Genomic DNA, 15343 nt, shown 5'->3' with positions numbered 1-15343 from the left:
CAGGCACCAGGACTGACAAAGACAAAAACAAAAACCTTAATCAATTGCTCACATCCAACTTGAATAAATAAATAAAAGTTTAGTTATTAAAAAAAAGAAGAAGAAATAAAACAAGCTAGGCACTGGTGGCTCATAATTTTAGCTATTCAGTAGACAGATCTGAGGATCACAGTTAGAAATTAGCTAGTGCAGAAAGTCTATGTCATACTCCCCACCCCACCCCACCCCACCCCACCCTAGGGTCTGGGTACTGTCCCTGAGCTTTCTTTGCTCAAAACTAGTTCTCCATCATTTGAGTCACAGTCCCACTTCTGGCTTCTTCTGAATAGTTTATTGGAGATAGTCTCTGGGTTGTTCCTGCCCAGACTGGCTTTGAACCATGATTCTCAAATCTCAGTCTCCTGAGTAGCTAGGATTACAGGTATGAGCCACCAGTGTCCATCTTCTTGAGATTCTTATCTCCAATTAACCACCAAAAAGAGTGGAGCTATGGCTCAAAAAATAGAGTAACAACTTTGAGCAAATAGAGCTAGGGGACAGGTCCCAGACCTAGAGTTTAAGCCCTAGTATTGGCATAAAAAAATAAACAAAAACCTGGTTATAAAGCAAAGGAAATCGTTTGCAATGGGACATGACCCAATTGTACATTTCCTAAATGTCATTTACCCTGGCAAATATATTACAGACTCATAATCTTTGTATACAAATTGTGAGTTTCAAACGCTTTTTTTTGGTTTTGAGACAGTGTATAGCTGTGTAGCCCAAGATGACCTTGCACTTATGATCCTCTTGTCTCAGCTGAGATTATAGGCATGGGACACCAAGATGGAAACATTTCTAAGAAGACAATCAAGGTTTCTTTTCCCTCTTAAGTTCCAGTCTCTTTTCGGCCTTCTCCCTGTGTCTAGATATTTTTCAAGTGGAGCTGTGCAGGCTGGGTGGAGCCGGGCTTTGGGATGGGATTTCTGAGCAGCTGGACTTCAGCTGTCCTTTTGTTGGACCTTGTAAACCTATAAATGTTTTTTTTATGTAAATGTAGAGATAGAGCAATGTAAGCAGAGGCCAGATTAGCTGCCCTAAATTACTGAAGCATGCCTGCAATGATTTGACTAGGGTCTTTCAATGACTGCATTAACTAGGCCACAGAAACAGAGTTTAAGGACTGGTATAGATAAGAGACTCACTGTTTGACTTAATTTATCTCAATTTTATGGTTTGTTTTTTGTTTGTTTGTTTGTTTGTTTGCACTACTGGGGATGGAACTCAGAGCCTCTTGATTAAGTAATTGTTTTATCATTTGAGTCTGGTCAACAGCCCTTTGGCTTTTTTTTTTTTCCAGGTAGGGTGTGGAGCTCTCTCAAACCATGATCTTCCTGGCTCTGGCTCCTGCATGGCTAGGATTATAGGCCAACCTAGCCCCTACCTTAAAATAGGCTATAAGATGTAAAATGTGGACTATGATATGACACCTTATGTTCTAGGTGGTTTTGATCTAGATTCTGGAAATGGTACCTGGTGCCCTAATCCTAATCAATAAGTAGCAGTTAGGGAGAAGTAGGATAGTCAAAACATGAATCTACAAAAGAGGATTCTTCAGAGCCACCACTCATCCAGTGGGGGACAATGTTAGGTAATAGGTAAACATGAATGGGTAAAAAAAAAAAAACAACCCTCAGGAAATGTTTGGTATGTGCCTAGCTGCATACTGTGCCTGAGGGCTACAACAGCTACACAGAAGTTCCGTATGTTGTCCTGTCCAGTTATAGAAAAGAAGGCAAGGCCTACTAAGGCCCAGTGTCCATGCTGAAACTCAAACTAGTTAGTTAGTTACCTTTGGCTCATCAGCATGCCTTATACATTTTTGTCTGGCACAAAGATTTGGGATGATGGCCTCAAGCTGGTGTTCTCCCATGCCTCTAGCTGGGATTTTTGCTGTACTTTTTAAAAAAAAAGGTGTCTTACTTTGGAAAACAGTAGGAGGTTCCTAAAAAGACTACATATAGAGCTCTCCTATGACCCAGCAATCCCACTTTTGGGCATTTACCCAAAGAATCACAAACAAGGCCAAACTAAAGCTACCAGCAAAATTATCACATCATTATTCACCATAGCTAAGATATGGAACCAACCCAGATGCCTCTCAGTAGATGAATGGATCAAGAAAATGTGGTATATATACACAATGGAATTCTATGCCTCCATCAGAAAGAATGACATTGCCCCATTTGTTAGGAAATGGAAAGACTTGGAAAAAATTATATTAAGTGAAGTAAGCCAGGCCCAAAGAAGCATAGGTCCTATGGTTTCCCTTATTTGCAATAATTAGTATATTTCCAGGACAAGTAGAAAAGGTCAAAAGCTGGGCTGGGAAGGTGGCTCAGTGGTAGAGCACTTGCCTTGCATGCCTGAGGCCCTGGGTTCGATTCCTTAGCACCACATAAACAAAAAGAAAAAAGCCAGAAGTGGCGCTTGGCTCAAGTGGTAGAGCACTAGTCTTGAGCTGAAGAGCTGAGGGACAGCGCCCAGGCCCAGAATTCAGGCCCCACAACCGGACCCCCCCAGAAAAGGTCAAAAGCTATGTACATATGACCATATAAGATGATGCTCAGTGAAATGAACCCTAAGATAGGGACACAAGAGGTTTTATCTTTGTTGCTGTTGTTTTTAATGTACTTATAATATACTGTGTGATTTTTTTGTTTCTCTTGTATGTTCTTCCCCCATGGTATAACCCCTGTTTTCACTGTATTTGATTCTGGTGCCAAGCATCTTGTATATACATTTTTCTAATTTGAGGAGGGGAAGAGAAATAACAAAATGCTGAAATAAGGATACAAAAGGTCAGATAATGTGATGTTAGGAAAACGATCCCTTAAATATGTATTTTAATGTTTTTGTTTCTTTCATGCATGTGTTTCTAACGCATTTATAAGATTATTTCTTTGTTGCTTTGTAAGTCCCTCCCCCACAGTGTAACCCCCGCTTTCACTATATTTGATGTCAGTATAACTTGTGGAGGAGATGGAGACAAACAAGTCGTTTAAGGATTCAGGTGGACCTGTTGCAACAATGAGAAGTACAAAATGTCATGTCAAAAACGAGCTTTACAATGTCGGTGTGGGGGGAGGGGGGGAAGGAGAAGGATTGGGATTGGTGGGGGAAGGGGGGAGGCTGGGAAGGGAGGTGAAGGGTAAACAAAGGAGGAGGCTGCAATGCTTGGTAAGAAATGTATGCAATATCCTGCCCATGTAATTGTAACCCCTCTGTACAGTATGTTCTCAAATAAAATAAAATAAAATTAAAAAAAAATATTGAAATAAGGATACAGATTGACCCATTGTAACAAGGAGATGTACAAGACACTGTATTGAGAACAAACTTTATAGCTTCTGGGTGGGGGAGGGAAAAGTTGGGGAGGTGAGGAGTGAAGGGATGGTAGGGGAAAAACAAAGGAGGAGGTAATAATGCTCGATAGGAAATGTACTCATTACCTTACTCATGTAACAGTAATCCCTCTCTACAATATCTTTACAATAAAAAATATATATTAAAAAATGGTGCCTTTGGACTTTTTTTTGCCCAGGTTGGCCTTAAACCCTGACGACCTGGATCTCAGCCTCCTGAATAACCAGGATTACAGGTATGACCCACCACTGCTGGGCCTAACATGTCATTTTAATCTAATTGTAGAGGGAATGAGGGAAGAGGCGACATTGTCCAAAAAGAAATGTACTCTTTACATAACTTATATAACCCCCTTGTACATCACTTTTATAATAACAATTAAGAAAACAATAATTGCAATTACAGGTTTTCTCTCTCAGGTTTGCCAAAATCAGGCAGAAAAGATGCAGGCAGAAAAGAGTTTGTTGTCGAGAGACAAAACTGCTGGCCCACTTGGGAGAAGACAAAAGAGAAGAGGATTAGAGAAGAAAAGGAAAGAGGGAACTTGTGGTTGAGAGGGATTATATAGGAAAAGGTGGAGGAGATGTGACCACAGGGGATGCAGAAGTGATCTCACTGTCTAAAAGAGTCATGACTGGGAAGGTTCAGGAAGTGACCTCAGAGTTCGGGGTCCTTTGCTGGCTCAGTCAGGTGATTACTGGTTTCAGGTAAGTGAATTCTGGAAGACTTTGTGCTGTTTTTCACAAAAAGAAAGGGAGAAGGGGGCTGTTCTCCCCAGCAGAACTAACATTCTCCACATGGGTTTTTCTTAGATGGTTCTGGGAAATTGCATGCACAAGAATAATTCTTGAGACATACCTTATTTCTTATAGAACGTTCACATTAATCATTCCCCATGGATTGGTTCTGAAAGGGACTGAAGCTCCAAGTACCCCACACTTGTGTTGCAGCCTGATCTGTGGCTCATGTCTGTAATCCTAGCTACTTAGTAGGCTGAGAGTGGGAAAATGATGGCTTCTGATTAGTCTGGGCAGAGAAATCTACACCACTCCATCTCAATGGAGGGAAACTGGGTGTGGTAGCATGTATTTGTTATCCCTGCTACTATGGGAAGCCTAAAATAGGTGAATTGAGGCCCAGGAGCATGCAGGATGAAGGCGGAACCCTATCTTTAAAAAAATCACCAAAATAACCAGGTGTCATTGGCTCGCTACTCAGGAGGCTGAGATTTGAGAATCACAGTTTCAAGGCAGGTAGGACAGGGAAGTCTGTGAGATTCTTCAATTAACCACCAAAACTTACCCTGAGCATTAGCCTTGAGTAGAATAAGTTAGGGGAGAGCACCCAGGTCCTGAATACAAGCCTCAGTACTTGCTCACACACGTATACACAATCAGCAAAACATGACTGGAGGCATGACTCAGCAGTAGAGCAGCAGCAAACTCAAGCCCCTGAGTTCAAACTCCAAGTTCTAGAAAAACAACCTGTGTTGGGGTAGAAATACTTGTTCTCAAACACTCTGAGACAACCTACTTTCACTTCTGAAAGTATCTATTCTAGTGAATTTTACCATTCTCAATAATCTGTATTTTTTTTTACTATTCTGCCTTGAAACTTGTCTGAAATCTTCTCTTGTCCAATGCAAGACCTTCCACTATCACTAATGATGACACACTGTAGTGAAAGTCAGGGAGTGCAATCAAATATCCAACTCTAATCTACAAAGATCTTCTTAACTGATTGATGTTAGAAGACTGATATATATGTGCATTTGTAAACACCTTTTTTTTTTTTTTTGCCAGTCATGGGGCTTGAACTCAGCCTGGGCACTGTCCCTGAGCTTCTTTTGCTCAAGGCTATTACTCAACGACTTGAGCCACAGAGTCACTTCCGGCTTTTTCTGTGTATGTGGTACTGAGAAGTTGAACCCAGGGCTTCATGCATGCTAGGCAAGCACTCTACCACAGAGCCACTGAGCCATGTTCCCAGCCTATGTGTGCATCTGTGTAGGCATGTGTTTATGTGTATTTGTGTATGCATGTGTGTGTGTGTGTGTGTGTGTGTGTGTGTGTGTGTGTGTGTGTCTCGGTCCTAGGGCTGAACTCAGGGCTTGGGCACTGTCCATGAGCTTCTTTTGCTCAAGGCTAGCATTCTACCACTTGAGCTACAGTGTCACTTCTGGCTTTTTCTGCATTGTTCACTGGAGATAAGAGTCACATGAACTTTGCTGCCCAGGCTGGCTTTGAACCATGATCCTCAGATCTCAATCCCCTGAGTAGCTAGGATTATAAGCATGAGCCATCAACCTGGCTCAAATTACTGTTTGTTTCAACATATTTATTTATTTTTGCAGTACTGTTATTTACAAAAAATAAACAAACTGATACTTAGCAACTTTCTAAACTCCTCTGGGGGTCTGTTTCCTCTTCTGTATAACTAATTTTATTTTTCTCTCAAATTTGTTGTGAGACATAGGTAAGTTATTTTTGTTTTCACACCAGTACTGGGGATTGAAATCAGGCTTTCCCACTTCTGCTCATGCTCTAAAACTTGAGCCATGCCTCCAGCCCACCATTTTGCTAGTTAATTGGAGATTAAGTCTCGTGGACTTTTTTTTGCCTGAGCTAGCTTCAAACCAAGATCCTCTAGGTCCCAACCTCCTGAGCAGCTAAACACCAGTCTTTGTTACCTTCTGAAAATACAACAAACAGTAGTATACACTAAGTAGTGTATAGCTTGTCAGTGTGTGTGTGTGTGTGTGTGTGTGTAGTGTCTGGGTGCTGTAAAAAGGCTGGGAATGTGTACAAAGCTCATGCAAAGAAGAACTTACAAGAAAATCAATCATTTCAAAAGCATATATTGTAATGTGTAAAAAATCCAATCTGAGGCCCCAAGTAGTTACACTTAATATCTAATTAGCAATGAATGGAAGTCTTCAAATAACACAGGTAGCAGTTTTTGTAAGAAGCAAAGTGTGTTAACTATGAATGGGAACCAGACGTGTATCATAGTTTCCTTATTGCCTTGCATCTACCATTCTCAGGATATTCAGTTTTTCTTATCTGGTTCTCTTTCTTTTTCATGTTCTCCTCTGCATGTGTGAAGAGAAGGTCAAGGAGGCAGAAATGATATTAAGAGTGGCTCAGGCTGGGCCTCTGTGGCAGGGACCTGTGCCAGGGAGTTCCCACTCTAGGACACAATTGAATAGAAGCAATAGTCACAGGGATAGCCTTGTATGTGCGTCTCTCTCCTGTCCGTCCTGTTCTTGAGGTGGGGGCCGGGCTGACACTGGAGTTTGAACTCAGAGCCTGGGTACTATCCCTTAACACTTACTTTCACTCTAATTGGTGTTCTTCTACTTGAAGCATAGCTCCACTTCTGGCTTTTTGATGGTTATTTGGAGATAAGAGTCTCACACACTTTCTTGCCTAGGCTACTGAATTGCAATCCTCAGATATCAGCCTTCTGAGTAGCTAGGATTACAGTCATGAGCTACCAGAACCCAGCTCCGCTGAAGTTCTGGAAGTGTAGGCTCTTTTCCTCCTGCATAGGGGAAGGGTGTCTTCTGATGGTAAGGGAGGCTTGGGATTTGGGAATTCAGCTTAATCTGTCCATGTGTGCCCACAAAGCATTTATGAGTCTGCTCCTTCCCCATCATGGTCCTAATCTTAACGAGAGAACTTACCCAGTCTGAGCACTTAACCTTTACAACAATATAGTAGCCTTCACAATTACAGTTAGGCTCTGATGCAGAACTTGGTCCAGTGGCTATACAGATAATGGATTCTTTGAATTTCACCACATGTGTACCTTGAGATGGGAATTTGATACTTCTTGCTTATCTTTTATTAACTTTGCAGGGCAGTCAGAAGCAGCCATCTCACTGTTCAATCTTTGTAATTATCAGTGTTGCCATGGCAACCACAGTAAACAGCAGCAAGAGGCCCCAAAGCCTTGTCCTCTATCCACCCCTCACACCAACACTAATCTGAGCAATCTTGCTGCTGTGGGATCACCAATTACTGAGCATCCCTCTTTTGATCCCTATTCCAGAACAGATGTGGTAATTACCCAGCCAGATTCCATATTGAGGAGCTATATTGTAAAGAGTCAGTCCTGGAATTGCCAGCATCAGGGCCGGAAACAAAATCAATCTCAGAATGGTTAAAGAGACTTGTGACTAAACAGCTGTGGGAAGGATTCAAGGAGCAAATGGACTCCTGTGCTAGGATGGCCATAACTAAGCCCCACAAGGTTATTTAAACAGAAAGAATGTATTCTCTCACTGTCCTGGAGACTGAAATCTGCGATCAAGGGCTGCTTCAAGTTGCTAGGGCTCCCTCCTAGCTTCCAGCTGCTCCTTGAATTATGGCAGACTTCATACGGTCTTCTTCCTGTATGTCTGCTCAAAACCCCGACCCTATTATTAGCCTGAGAAATTATCTGATTGAGATGAATGGAGTTGGGCTGGGAAAGTGGCTCAGTGGTAGAGCGCTTGCCTTGCATGCCTGAGGCCCTGAGTTCGACTCCTCAGTACCACATAAGCAAAAAAGAAAAAAAGCCGGAAGTGGCGTTGTGGCTCAAGTGGTAGAGCGCTAGCCTTGAGCTGAAGAGCTGAGGGACAGCGCCCAGGCCCAGAGTTCAGGCCCCACGACCGGACCCCCCCCAAAACAATCCCCACCCCACCCCTATTTTAAAAATCAGGATCCCACTTCTCCTGGATTAAGACTCACCTTTACTAGCATCATTTTAACCAATCATGTCTGCAGGAACTTCTTTTCAAATAAGGTCACATTCTGAGGAACTGGAGGGTTAGAATTTCAACATATGAGTTTATTTTATTTCAGTGCCAGTATGAGGGCCTGAACTCAGGGCCTCATGCTCTCCCTTGGCTTTTTCCACTCAAGACCAGTGCTCTACTACTTAAGCAACAGCTCCACTTTCAGTCTGATGGCTAATTGGAGATAAGAGTCTCATGGATTTTCCTGTCCAGTCTGGCTTTAAACCTTGATCCTCAGATCTCAGCCTTCTGAGTAGTGAAGTTTACAGGTGTTAGTCACAAGTGCTTGCCAATATACGAATTTTGAGGAACACAGTTCAGCCCATAAATCATCATCAAAGGGTGTTGAGTGTCCAGAAGTGAACGACAGTTCACAGTTCACAGTTCCAGTGGTCCTTTTGGGTCTTTCTCCAACTTCTCCTTTCTCTGTGCCTGGAAGGCAAATCTTTGCCAAGGGCATACTCCAACTCCCTTGCCTTCTATCTTAGAGGCAGGAGCCTTGAGGTTAGAGAGAGATAGTATGGGTTACCCCACAGTACCCTTCTCGTCTCTCACAATGACTTCATATCCTCTTTTCTCCCTGCTGCTCTCATATTTAACATATGGCAGGCCAGAGCTTAACAATGTTTAAGATATGGATGAGTGTTATATAGTGTTAGAAGCTTTTGAACATTAGTAGTAACAGTGCTTAAGGCATGTCTTTTTTTCTTTTTTCTTTCTTTCTTTATTTTTATTTATTTTTCAAATTTTTTATTGTGATTAAGTGGTTACATAATTTCCCAAATTTCACAGTATTGTGGGATAGTGATGTTCAGTTAAAGTCACAAACATATTCTAACTTTCCTGGAGCAAATTGTCTATCACGGTCTATAACATTTATGAGTTCTATGAGCTTTGCGATACAGTTATTTCTTCCACATTGGGTGGTATGTACATTTCTTGTGTTTTGCATAGCATCAGCTGTTCCCTCTTTCCCACTTGTTCCCTCCCTCCCATTGCTGCCATTGAGTTGCTTAGTTCATTTTGGTCAATGTCCTGTGCAGCTGATGGGTCCTGCTGTTGTATGTTTTTCCCTGATTCCCTCTAGTTCTGTGTCGTCTTCCTGGTTTCCCTCCAGTGTACACATATATACCATACATGTGATCAGCAGCATGGGTTGTTTTTTTTTAGTAGTGATTCGACCAGATGAGTGGAAGTCCTTTGTTTCTTAAGTCCTGTTAATTTGGTCGTATCACCTAACATTTTGGATTTAACATCCACTTATCAGGGAGACCATGTACCGTTTGTCTCTTTGCTCTTGGCTTACCTCGCGCAACATGATTTCTTCTAGCTCCATCCATTTCCCTGCAAATGTTAAGGCATGTCTTAATCTGTTTTCTGTTGCTATACCAGAATACCATAGATTGAGAAATTTATAAAGAGCAGAAGTTCATTTCTGGCTCATGGTTCTAGAGGCTGGGACATCCAAGGTATAGTGGAGTCATCCAATGAGGGGGTCTTCAGGTGTGTTCTCTGGTTAAAGGTGAAAGGCAAAAAGGAAGTGAGAGCAAGAGAGGGCCAAGCTTGTTTTTATAATAAATCACTGTGATACCTAACTCATTCCTATAATAATGTCATTAAACCATTCCTAATTAAAGGTCTCACCTCCTTACACTTTTGCATTTGAGATTAATTCTGCAAAATGTGCATTCACACCATAGCACTGTGTATTCCAAGTGTTTACATGTATTTCATCCTGAATAGCTTTAGAGAGAGATATGAGGGTTATCCCAAGTCTATAGTTGAGTAAACTGTGATTCCTATCTAGCCCAAGGTCAAGGTCATGTAGCTAACTAGCAGACATTGTGGGATTCCATTTAAACCCTAGTGTCATAGATGGTTGCCTTACTTAGCAGACATTCTCTACCCTACTCAACCTTGAGGCAAACTCATATTTGTTTTATAAGACAAGGCTAACCTAAGCTGTTCTGTAGGGCATTCTCAATCCCTTTCCTAGGAAGTGACCATTCATTCTTCACACTGTCACCAGGACCTATATACACATCCAGTGTGGCCCTTCTGAGTCTGTTTTCCTACCTGTGAGTTCTTTAGGGTGGTCATCTCCCAGTCACCTGCCAAATGTAGCAGTACTTCAAGTGTTTCTGAAAGGATTATTTTCTTGCCAGCTCTGTCTGTTATGCTCTAGTATACCCACTGTCCTTGATCACAGTTGACTTCCTTCTTCAGTGTTATCAGACATTTGTCTATGGTGGCCAGTCCTGGACCACCAGCTCCCTTTGCTCCCCTTCTACAGTCTGATCAGGGTTTCTGATCGCCCCCAGATAGGTTCCTAAGCTTCCATCAAGGGACAGTTCCTAGGCATCCTGTGACGGATTCTTTACTTCTACTTTTCAGTTCTGTCCTAGTTAGCAGTTACATTTTGTCCCTTTGTCAAACCTCGAGGGATGTCTTGATGTACCTTTTCTTTGGTTAGGGTATTAGATTTAACTGCCTGCTGAGAAGACTTGGACTCCTCAACTCCCAGTCTGTTCCAGGAGAGCAACCATGTGTATCCATTCCTATACTTTCTTGAGCAAGTATATTAACTTCCAAATCCTTCCCCCATATGCCCTGTGGCTTTTCATTACCACCTAATCCATGTCTTTTCTAGGGTGGTGTGTGTGTGTGTTTCCCTTGGAGCTTGAACTCAGGGCCTGGGCATTGTCCCTGAGCTTCTTTTGCTCATACTCTACCATCTGAGCCACAGCAACACTTCCAGCTTTTCCTGCTTCTGTGGTACTGAGAAATAGAACCCAGGGCAAGCACTCTACCACTAAGCCACATTCCCAGCCTAGGTTTTTTTTTTTTTTGGTCCAGTCATGGGGCCTGAACTCTGGGCTTGGGCGCTGTCCCTCAGCTCTTCAGCTCAAGGCTAGCGCTCTACCACTTGAGCCACAGCGCCACTTCTGGCTTTTTTTCTTTTTGCTTATGTGGTACTGAGGAATCGAACCCAGGGCCTCATGCATGCAAGGCAAGCGCTCTACCACTGAGCCACCTTCCCAGCCCAGGTTTTTTGTTTTTGTTTTTGTTTGGTACTGGGGATCCAATCTAGGACATTGCATTTTGCTAGCCAAGCACTTGAGCTAGGTCCCAGCTCCAGAGTCTTATTCCCAAGTAGGAGACCTCCAAGGATGGCCTGAGGGACACCCAGTGTTTAGTGTGGCCATTTGTCTCAAGCTCCCACCCAATCTTTGCTTCTTCCACAGCCTACTTGGATCCCTGAGAAAGCATCAGAAATGTACTGTAAAAGAAATAAGCCCACGAACCCATGGTTCATGCCTGTAATCCTAGCTACTGAGGTGGCAGATCTGAGAATCACAGTTCCAAGCAAGTTTTTGCAGAAAGGTCCCTGAAACTCTTATCTTCAATTAACCGCCAAAAAGTTGGAAATAGAGTTGTGGCTCAAGTGGTAGAAAGCCAGCCTTGAGTGAAAAAGTTAAGGGACAGTGCCCAGGCCCTGAGTTCAAGCCCTACTCAAAAAAAAAAATGTAGGAAAGGCTATGTCAGGTAGTCTCACAGGATCTTTACACGTTGTATACTTGTACTGAAATATATTGCTCACATATATTACATTGTGTCAATTAAAATCTTTTGGAAAGTGTGTTAAAAATCAGTACCTAACTTTAATTTTTACCTCATGTTTTGTTATGTGCATCATTTTTGTTATTTTTAATCCAAACACACTTGCATTCTGTCTTCCCCCCAATGCAAATAAATGCTCAGGGATGGGCAGCTTGTACATGTATTTTCCCCTAGATCCTCCCTCCATCGCCTGGATTGAAGGAGGTGCTCAGCGTCGACCCCCCCCCCCACTCCCCCCTCCTCGTTCTACCCAGAGCTCCTCCCCGCGGGGGCGGGGGTGCGTAGAAGGACAGAAGCAGTCAGTCTCCCAGCCCCGGGCCGTCCCGGGAGCGAGGCGCGGACCGGAGGGAGAGGACCTGGCAGCCCGATCGGACTTCCTCCCTCCACTCCGGAACTATGCACCCCAGCCGCTGGGACGCGGAAACCCGGGAGGCGCCTTGGGGATCTGGAGAGGCAGGAGCGGCGGCGGGCGGGGCCTGAGTGTGGGTGGGGCTCTAGAGGGGCGGGGCTAGATACTGAGAGCGAGGGCAGGGGGCGGGGCCGTGCGGGAGAGCGGAGGGGCGTGGGAGCGTAGGGCCGTCAGGGGAGCGAGGGACTAGGAGGCGGGGCCGCACAGGGAGCGAGGGGTCCGGGGGGCGGGCCTCAGGGCCCGGGGGCGGGGCCTCACGGGGAGAGTCGGACGAGCTGCGCTTGCCGCGCTCCCGGCACTCTGCAAGCGCCGGGTACGGAGCGGACTGCGGTTCCCGCGCGCAGCCGTCGCCACCACCGTCCCCTCTTCCCGAGCGGGGCTCGGCCCGGTGTGGCCAGCGGCCGGGGAGATGTGAACCGGGGCCCGCGGGCGCGGCCGGGTCGCCGCGATGTGGCTCAAGCCCGAGGAGGTGCTGCTGAAGAACGCGCTCAAGCTCTGGGTGACCCAGAAGAGCAGCTGTTACTTCATCCTGCAGCGGCGCCGCGGGCACGGCGAAGGCGGTGGGCGCCTCACCGGTAAGGGGCGCGCTGGGGCGGGCTAGCTCGGGGCCTCGCTCCCTGCTGGGCCCCGCGGGCCCCCCGGCTCGGGGCTGCGCGTCGCAGGTGGAGATTTCCTGGGAGATGCAGGGCCGCGCTGGCCGAGCCCGGGACTGGTGTTCCTTTCTTCTGCATTTGCCTGGCCGGCCCCCGTCGGGGGTGAGGATCGGGGTGGGGGCGGGGGGGTCGGGACTCGCGGGCTGGTCGGTATCTTTTTCCGGGAGAGGCAGGTGTCTTGGCCACCTGGCCCGGTGAGCTCCCGGAGCTCCCGATCCGGCTTGGGAATCGAAGGAGAAAGGCGGGCCAGAACGTGACCCAAGGCAACGGGAGGTGGGGAGTCGCCCCCAGGAGGGCGGGCAGTGGTGGTGGGGGGCCAGGTGACTGCGGGGTGCGCCCCGGCTGGACCATCGGGACGCAGCTGAAGGTTCCAAGGTGTTGTGGCTGCTGGGGACCTCACTCAGCCAGCTCTTGTGGAACCCAGGAGATCCAGGACGCTCCAGCTGGTGGGCTTATATATCCCTGATGGGGAAACTGAGGCAGGACAGTTTCCCCCCACCCCCAAACAAAACAAATGTGGGCTTATCCGATGCGATTCCTCCTTTCAGTGTCTTCTCGAAGAAAGGAAAAACAAAAACAATACCTGTGAAGTTAATTAAAAAAAAGGCAGGATTTTTCTGAAAGTTATGGCCCACAGTGTTTTGAAGTTAAGGCCATTTTTTTTTTTACTCTTAGGTCAGTGTGAGAAGTGGAGTCTGGTAGAGAAAGGTGGAAGGGGGCTAACTCGGCTGTGCTTCAGCCTTGGAGAAAGTGGGTAGCTGGATTTGTGAGAGGAAGGGGACTTCTGGAGATCCTAGGAGTGCGTAGTAGTTGGGACAACTCAGATGACAGGTGGACTTTGAGGGTGGAGTTAGTGTAGGAGGCCCTAGGAACTTCCCAGCACCCTGAGCAGGACAGAGGGGCCTGCCCAGTGCTTGAGCTCTAGGGAGATGGAAGTTGGTAGCTTACAGTGTGGTGCAGAGAGGGGTTTGATGACCCCAGAATTGAGGACAGTGTATCTTTACCTTAAGTAGGGTATCTAGTCTATAAATGACCTTCTTTAGTAAAGGTTGGGTATTGGGCTTGGAGACTTGAGAAGGGTGAAGCATAGGTCAGTTTGCCCTGCAAAATACTTTCATTCATTCACTTAGTTTATTGCACACTGATATTTGTTTGGGATGTTCTGACTACTACTTTAGAAAGACCCAGAAGGGGGATGAGTGAGAGCCTGGGCCCTTGGTGATGTACCTTCCAGCAGGGCCTAGCGGTGCCTGCGTAAGCTTCAGCTCCCTTCCTGTGAGTTTCTGACTCTGGTGTGCAGACTCAGATGAACTCAAAATAATGTGGGTTGCATTCCATAAACAAGCAGGTCTCATGTAGTGTCTGTGGCTTTGGTCTTGTTTTGGTTCGGGTTTATTGTGAATATGCAGAAATTCCTTCCTTCCTTTCTTCCTTCCTCTCTCTCTCCCTTTCTCTCTCTTCCTCTCTCTCCCTTTCTCTTTCTTTCTTCCTTCCTTCCTTCCTTTCCTTTCTTTCTTTCTTTTTCTTTCTTTCGTCAGTCGTGGGGCCTGAACTCTGGGCCTTGGCGCTGTCCCTCAGCTCTTCAGCTCAAGGCTAGTGCTCTACCACTTGAGACACAGCAACACTTTTGGTTTTCTGGTAGTTTGCTGGAGATAAGCATCTCATAGACTTTTGTGCCTGGGCTGGCCTTGAACCTCGATCCTTATATCTCAGCCTTCTGAGTAGCTAGGATTACAGGCACAAGCCACCAATGCCCAACTTCTCCCTCCCTCCCTTCCTCCCTCCCTCCCTCCCTCCCTCCCTCCCTTCCTCCCCTCCTTCTTTCCTTCTTCTGTACTGGAGCTTTAACTCAGGGCCTAGGTGATATACCTTAGTTTTTTCACTCAAAGCTGACATACTACTACTTGAAACGTAGCTCTACATCTGGCTTTTTGCTGGGTAATTGCAGATAAAAGAGTCCCATGGACTTTCCTGCCTAAGCTGGCTTCAAATTCTAATTCTCAGATTGCAGCATCCTAAATAGCTAGGATTACAGGCCCTATTCTTTTTCAATGGGGTCTCTCTAAGTAACCCAGACCAGCCTCAAACTCCTCACTCTCCTGCCTTAGCCTCCTAAGTGCTGGGATTATGGGACTGCACCTCCACACCTGGCTTATAATTTTTCTAAAGGTTTTAATGGAGAAAGCCCACACAAAGGATACTCTATTCCTTAGAGACCCACAACCTCTTTTTAATTGTGCAAGGGTGACATCTCCTTTAGCCAGGCACTTGACCTTTGAACACTTAGCTGGGAAGCAAATGGCATGGCTCTGCCAGTTGAGCAACTTTGACTTTACCATTTGGCTGTGAAGTATGACAATATTTAGGAATATTATAAGCATAGACTAGATGAGACACTGGACATCTCTATCTTGGTGATTTTTGAAAAATGTTGAAACTTAATTTGGCAGATATTTTAGCAACTTATCTTAAAAG

The 15343-nt window shown here is 45.4% G+C and overlaps 1 protein-coding gene across 1 annotated transcript in view; it reads left to right on the top strand.

Annotated features, from left to right (window-relative positions):
• The first annotated feature begins 12516 nt into the window (after positions 1-12516).
• Tbc1d8 (TBC1 domain family member 8) overlaps positions 12517-15343 on the top strand; it is a 124111-nt gene continuing 121284 nt past the window's right edge. Inside the window, exon 1 of the mRNA XM_042695461.1 lies at positions 12517-12790. Coding sequence (XP_042551395.1) covers positions 12664-12790 — 127 coding nt within the window. The 5' untranslated portion in view covers positions 12517-12663. The remainder of the gene's footprint in view (positions 12791-15343) is intronic.

Source organism: Dipodomys spectabilis, unplaced genomic scaffold, assembly GCF_019054845.1.
Source record: "Dipodomys spectabilis isolate Male_0828 unplaced genomic scaffold, ASM1905484v1 ptg000187l, whole genome shotgun sequence".
NCBI classification, from domain to species: domain Eukaryota; kingdom Metazoa; phylum Chordata; class Mammalia; order Rodentia; family Heteromyidae; genus Dipodomys; species Dipodomys spectabilis.
The sequence above is the reverse complement of the archived record's forward strand: the minus strand, read 5'-3'. Positions and strand labels throughout refer to the sequence as shown.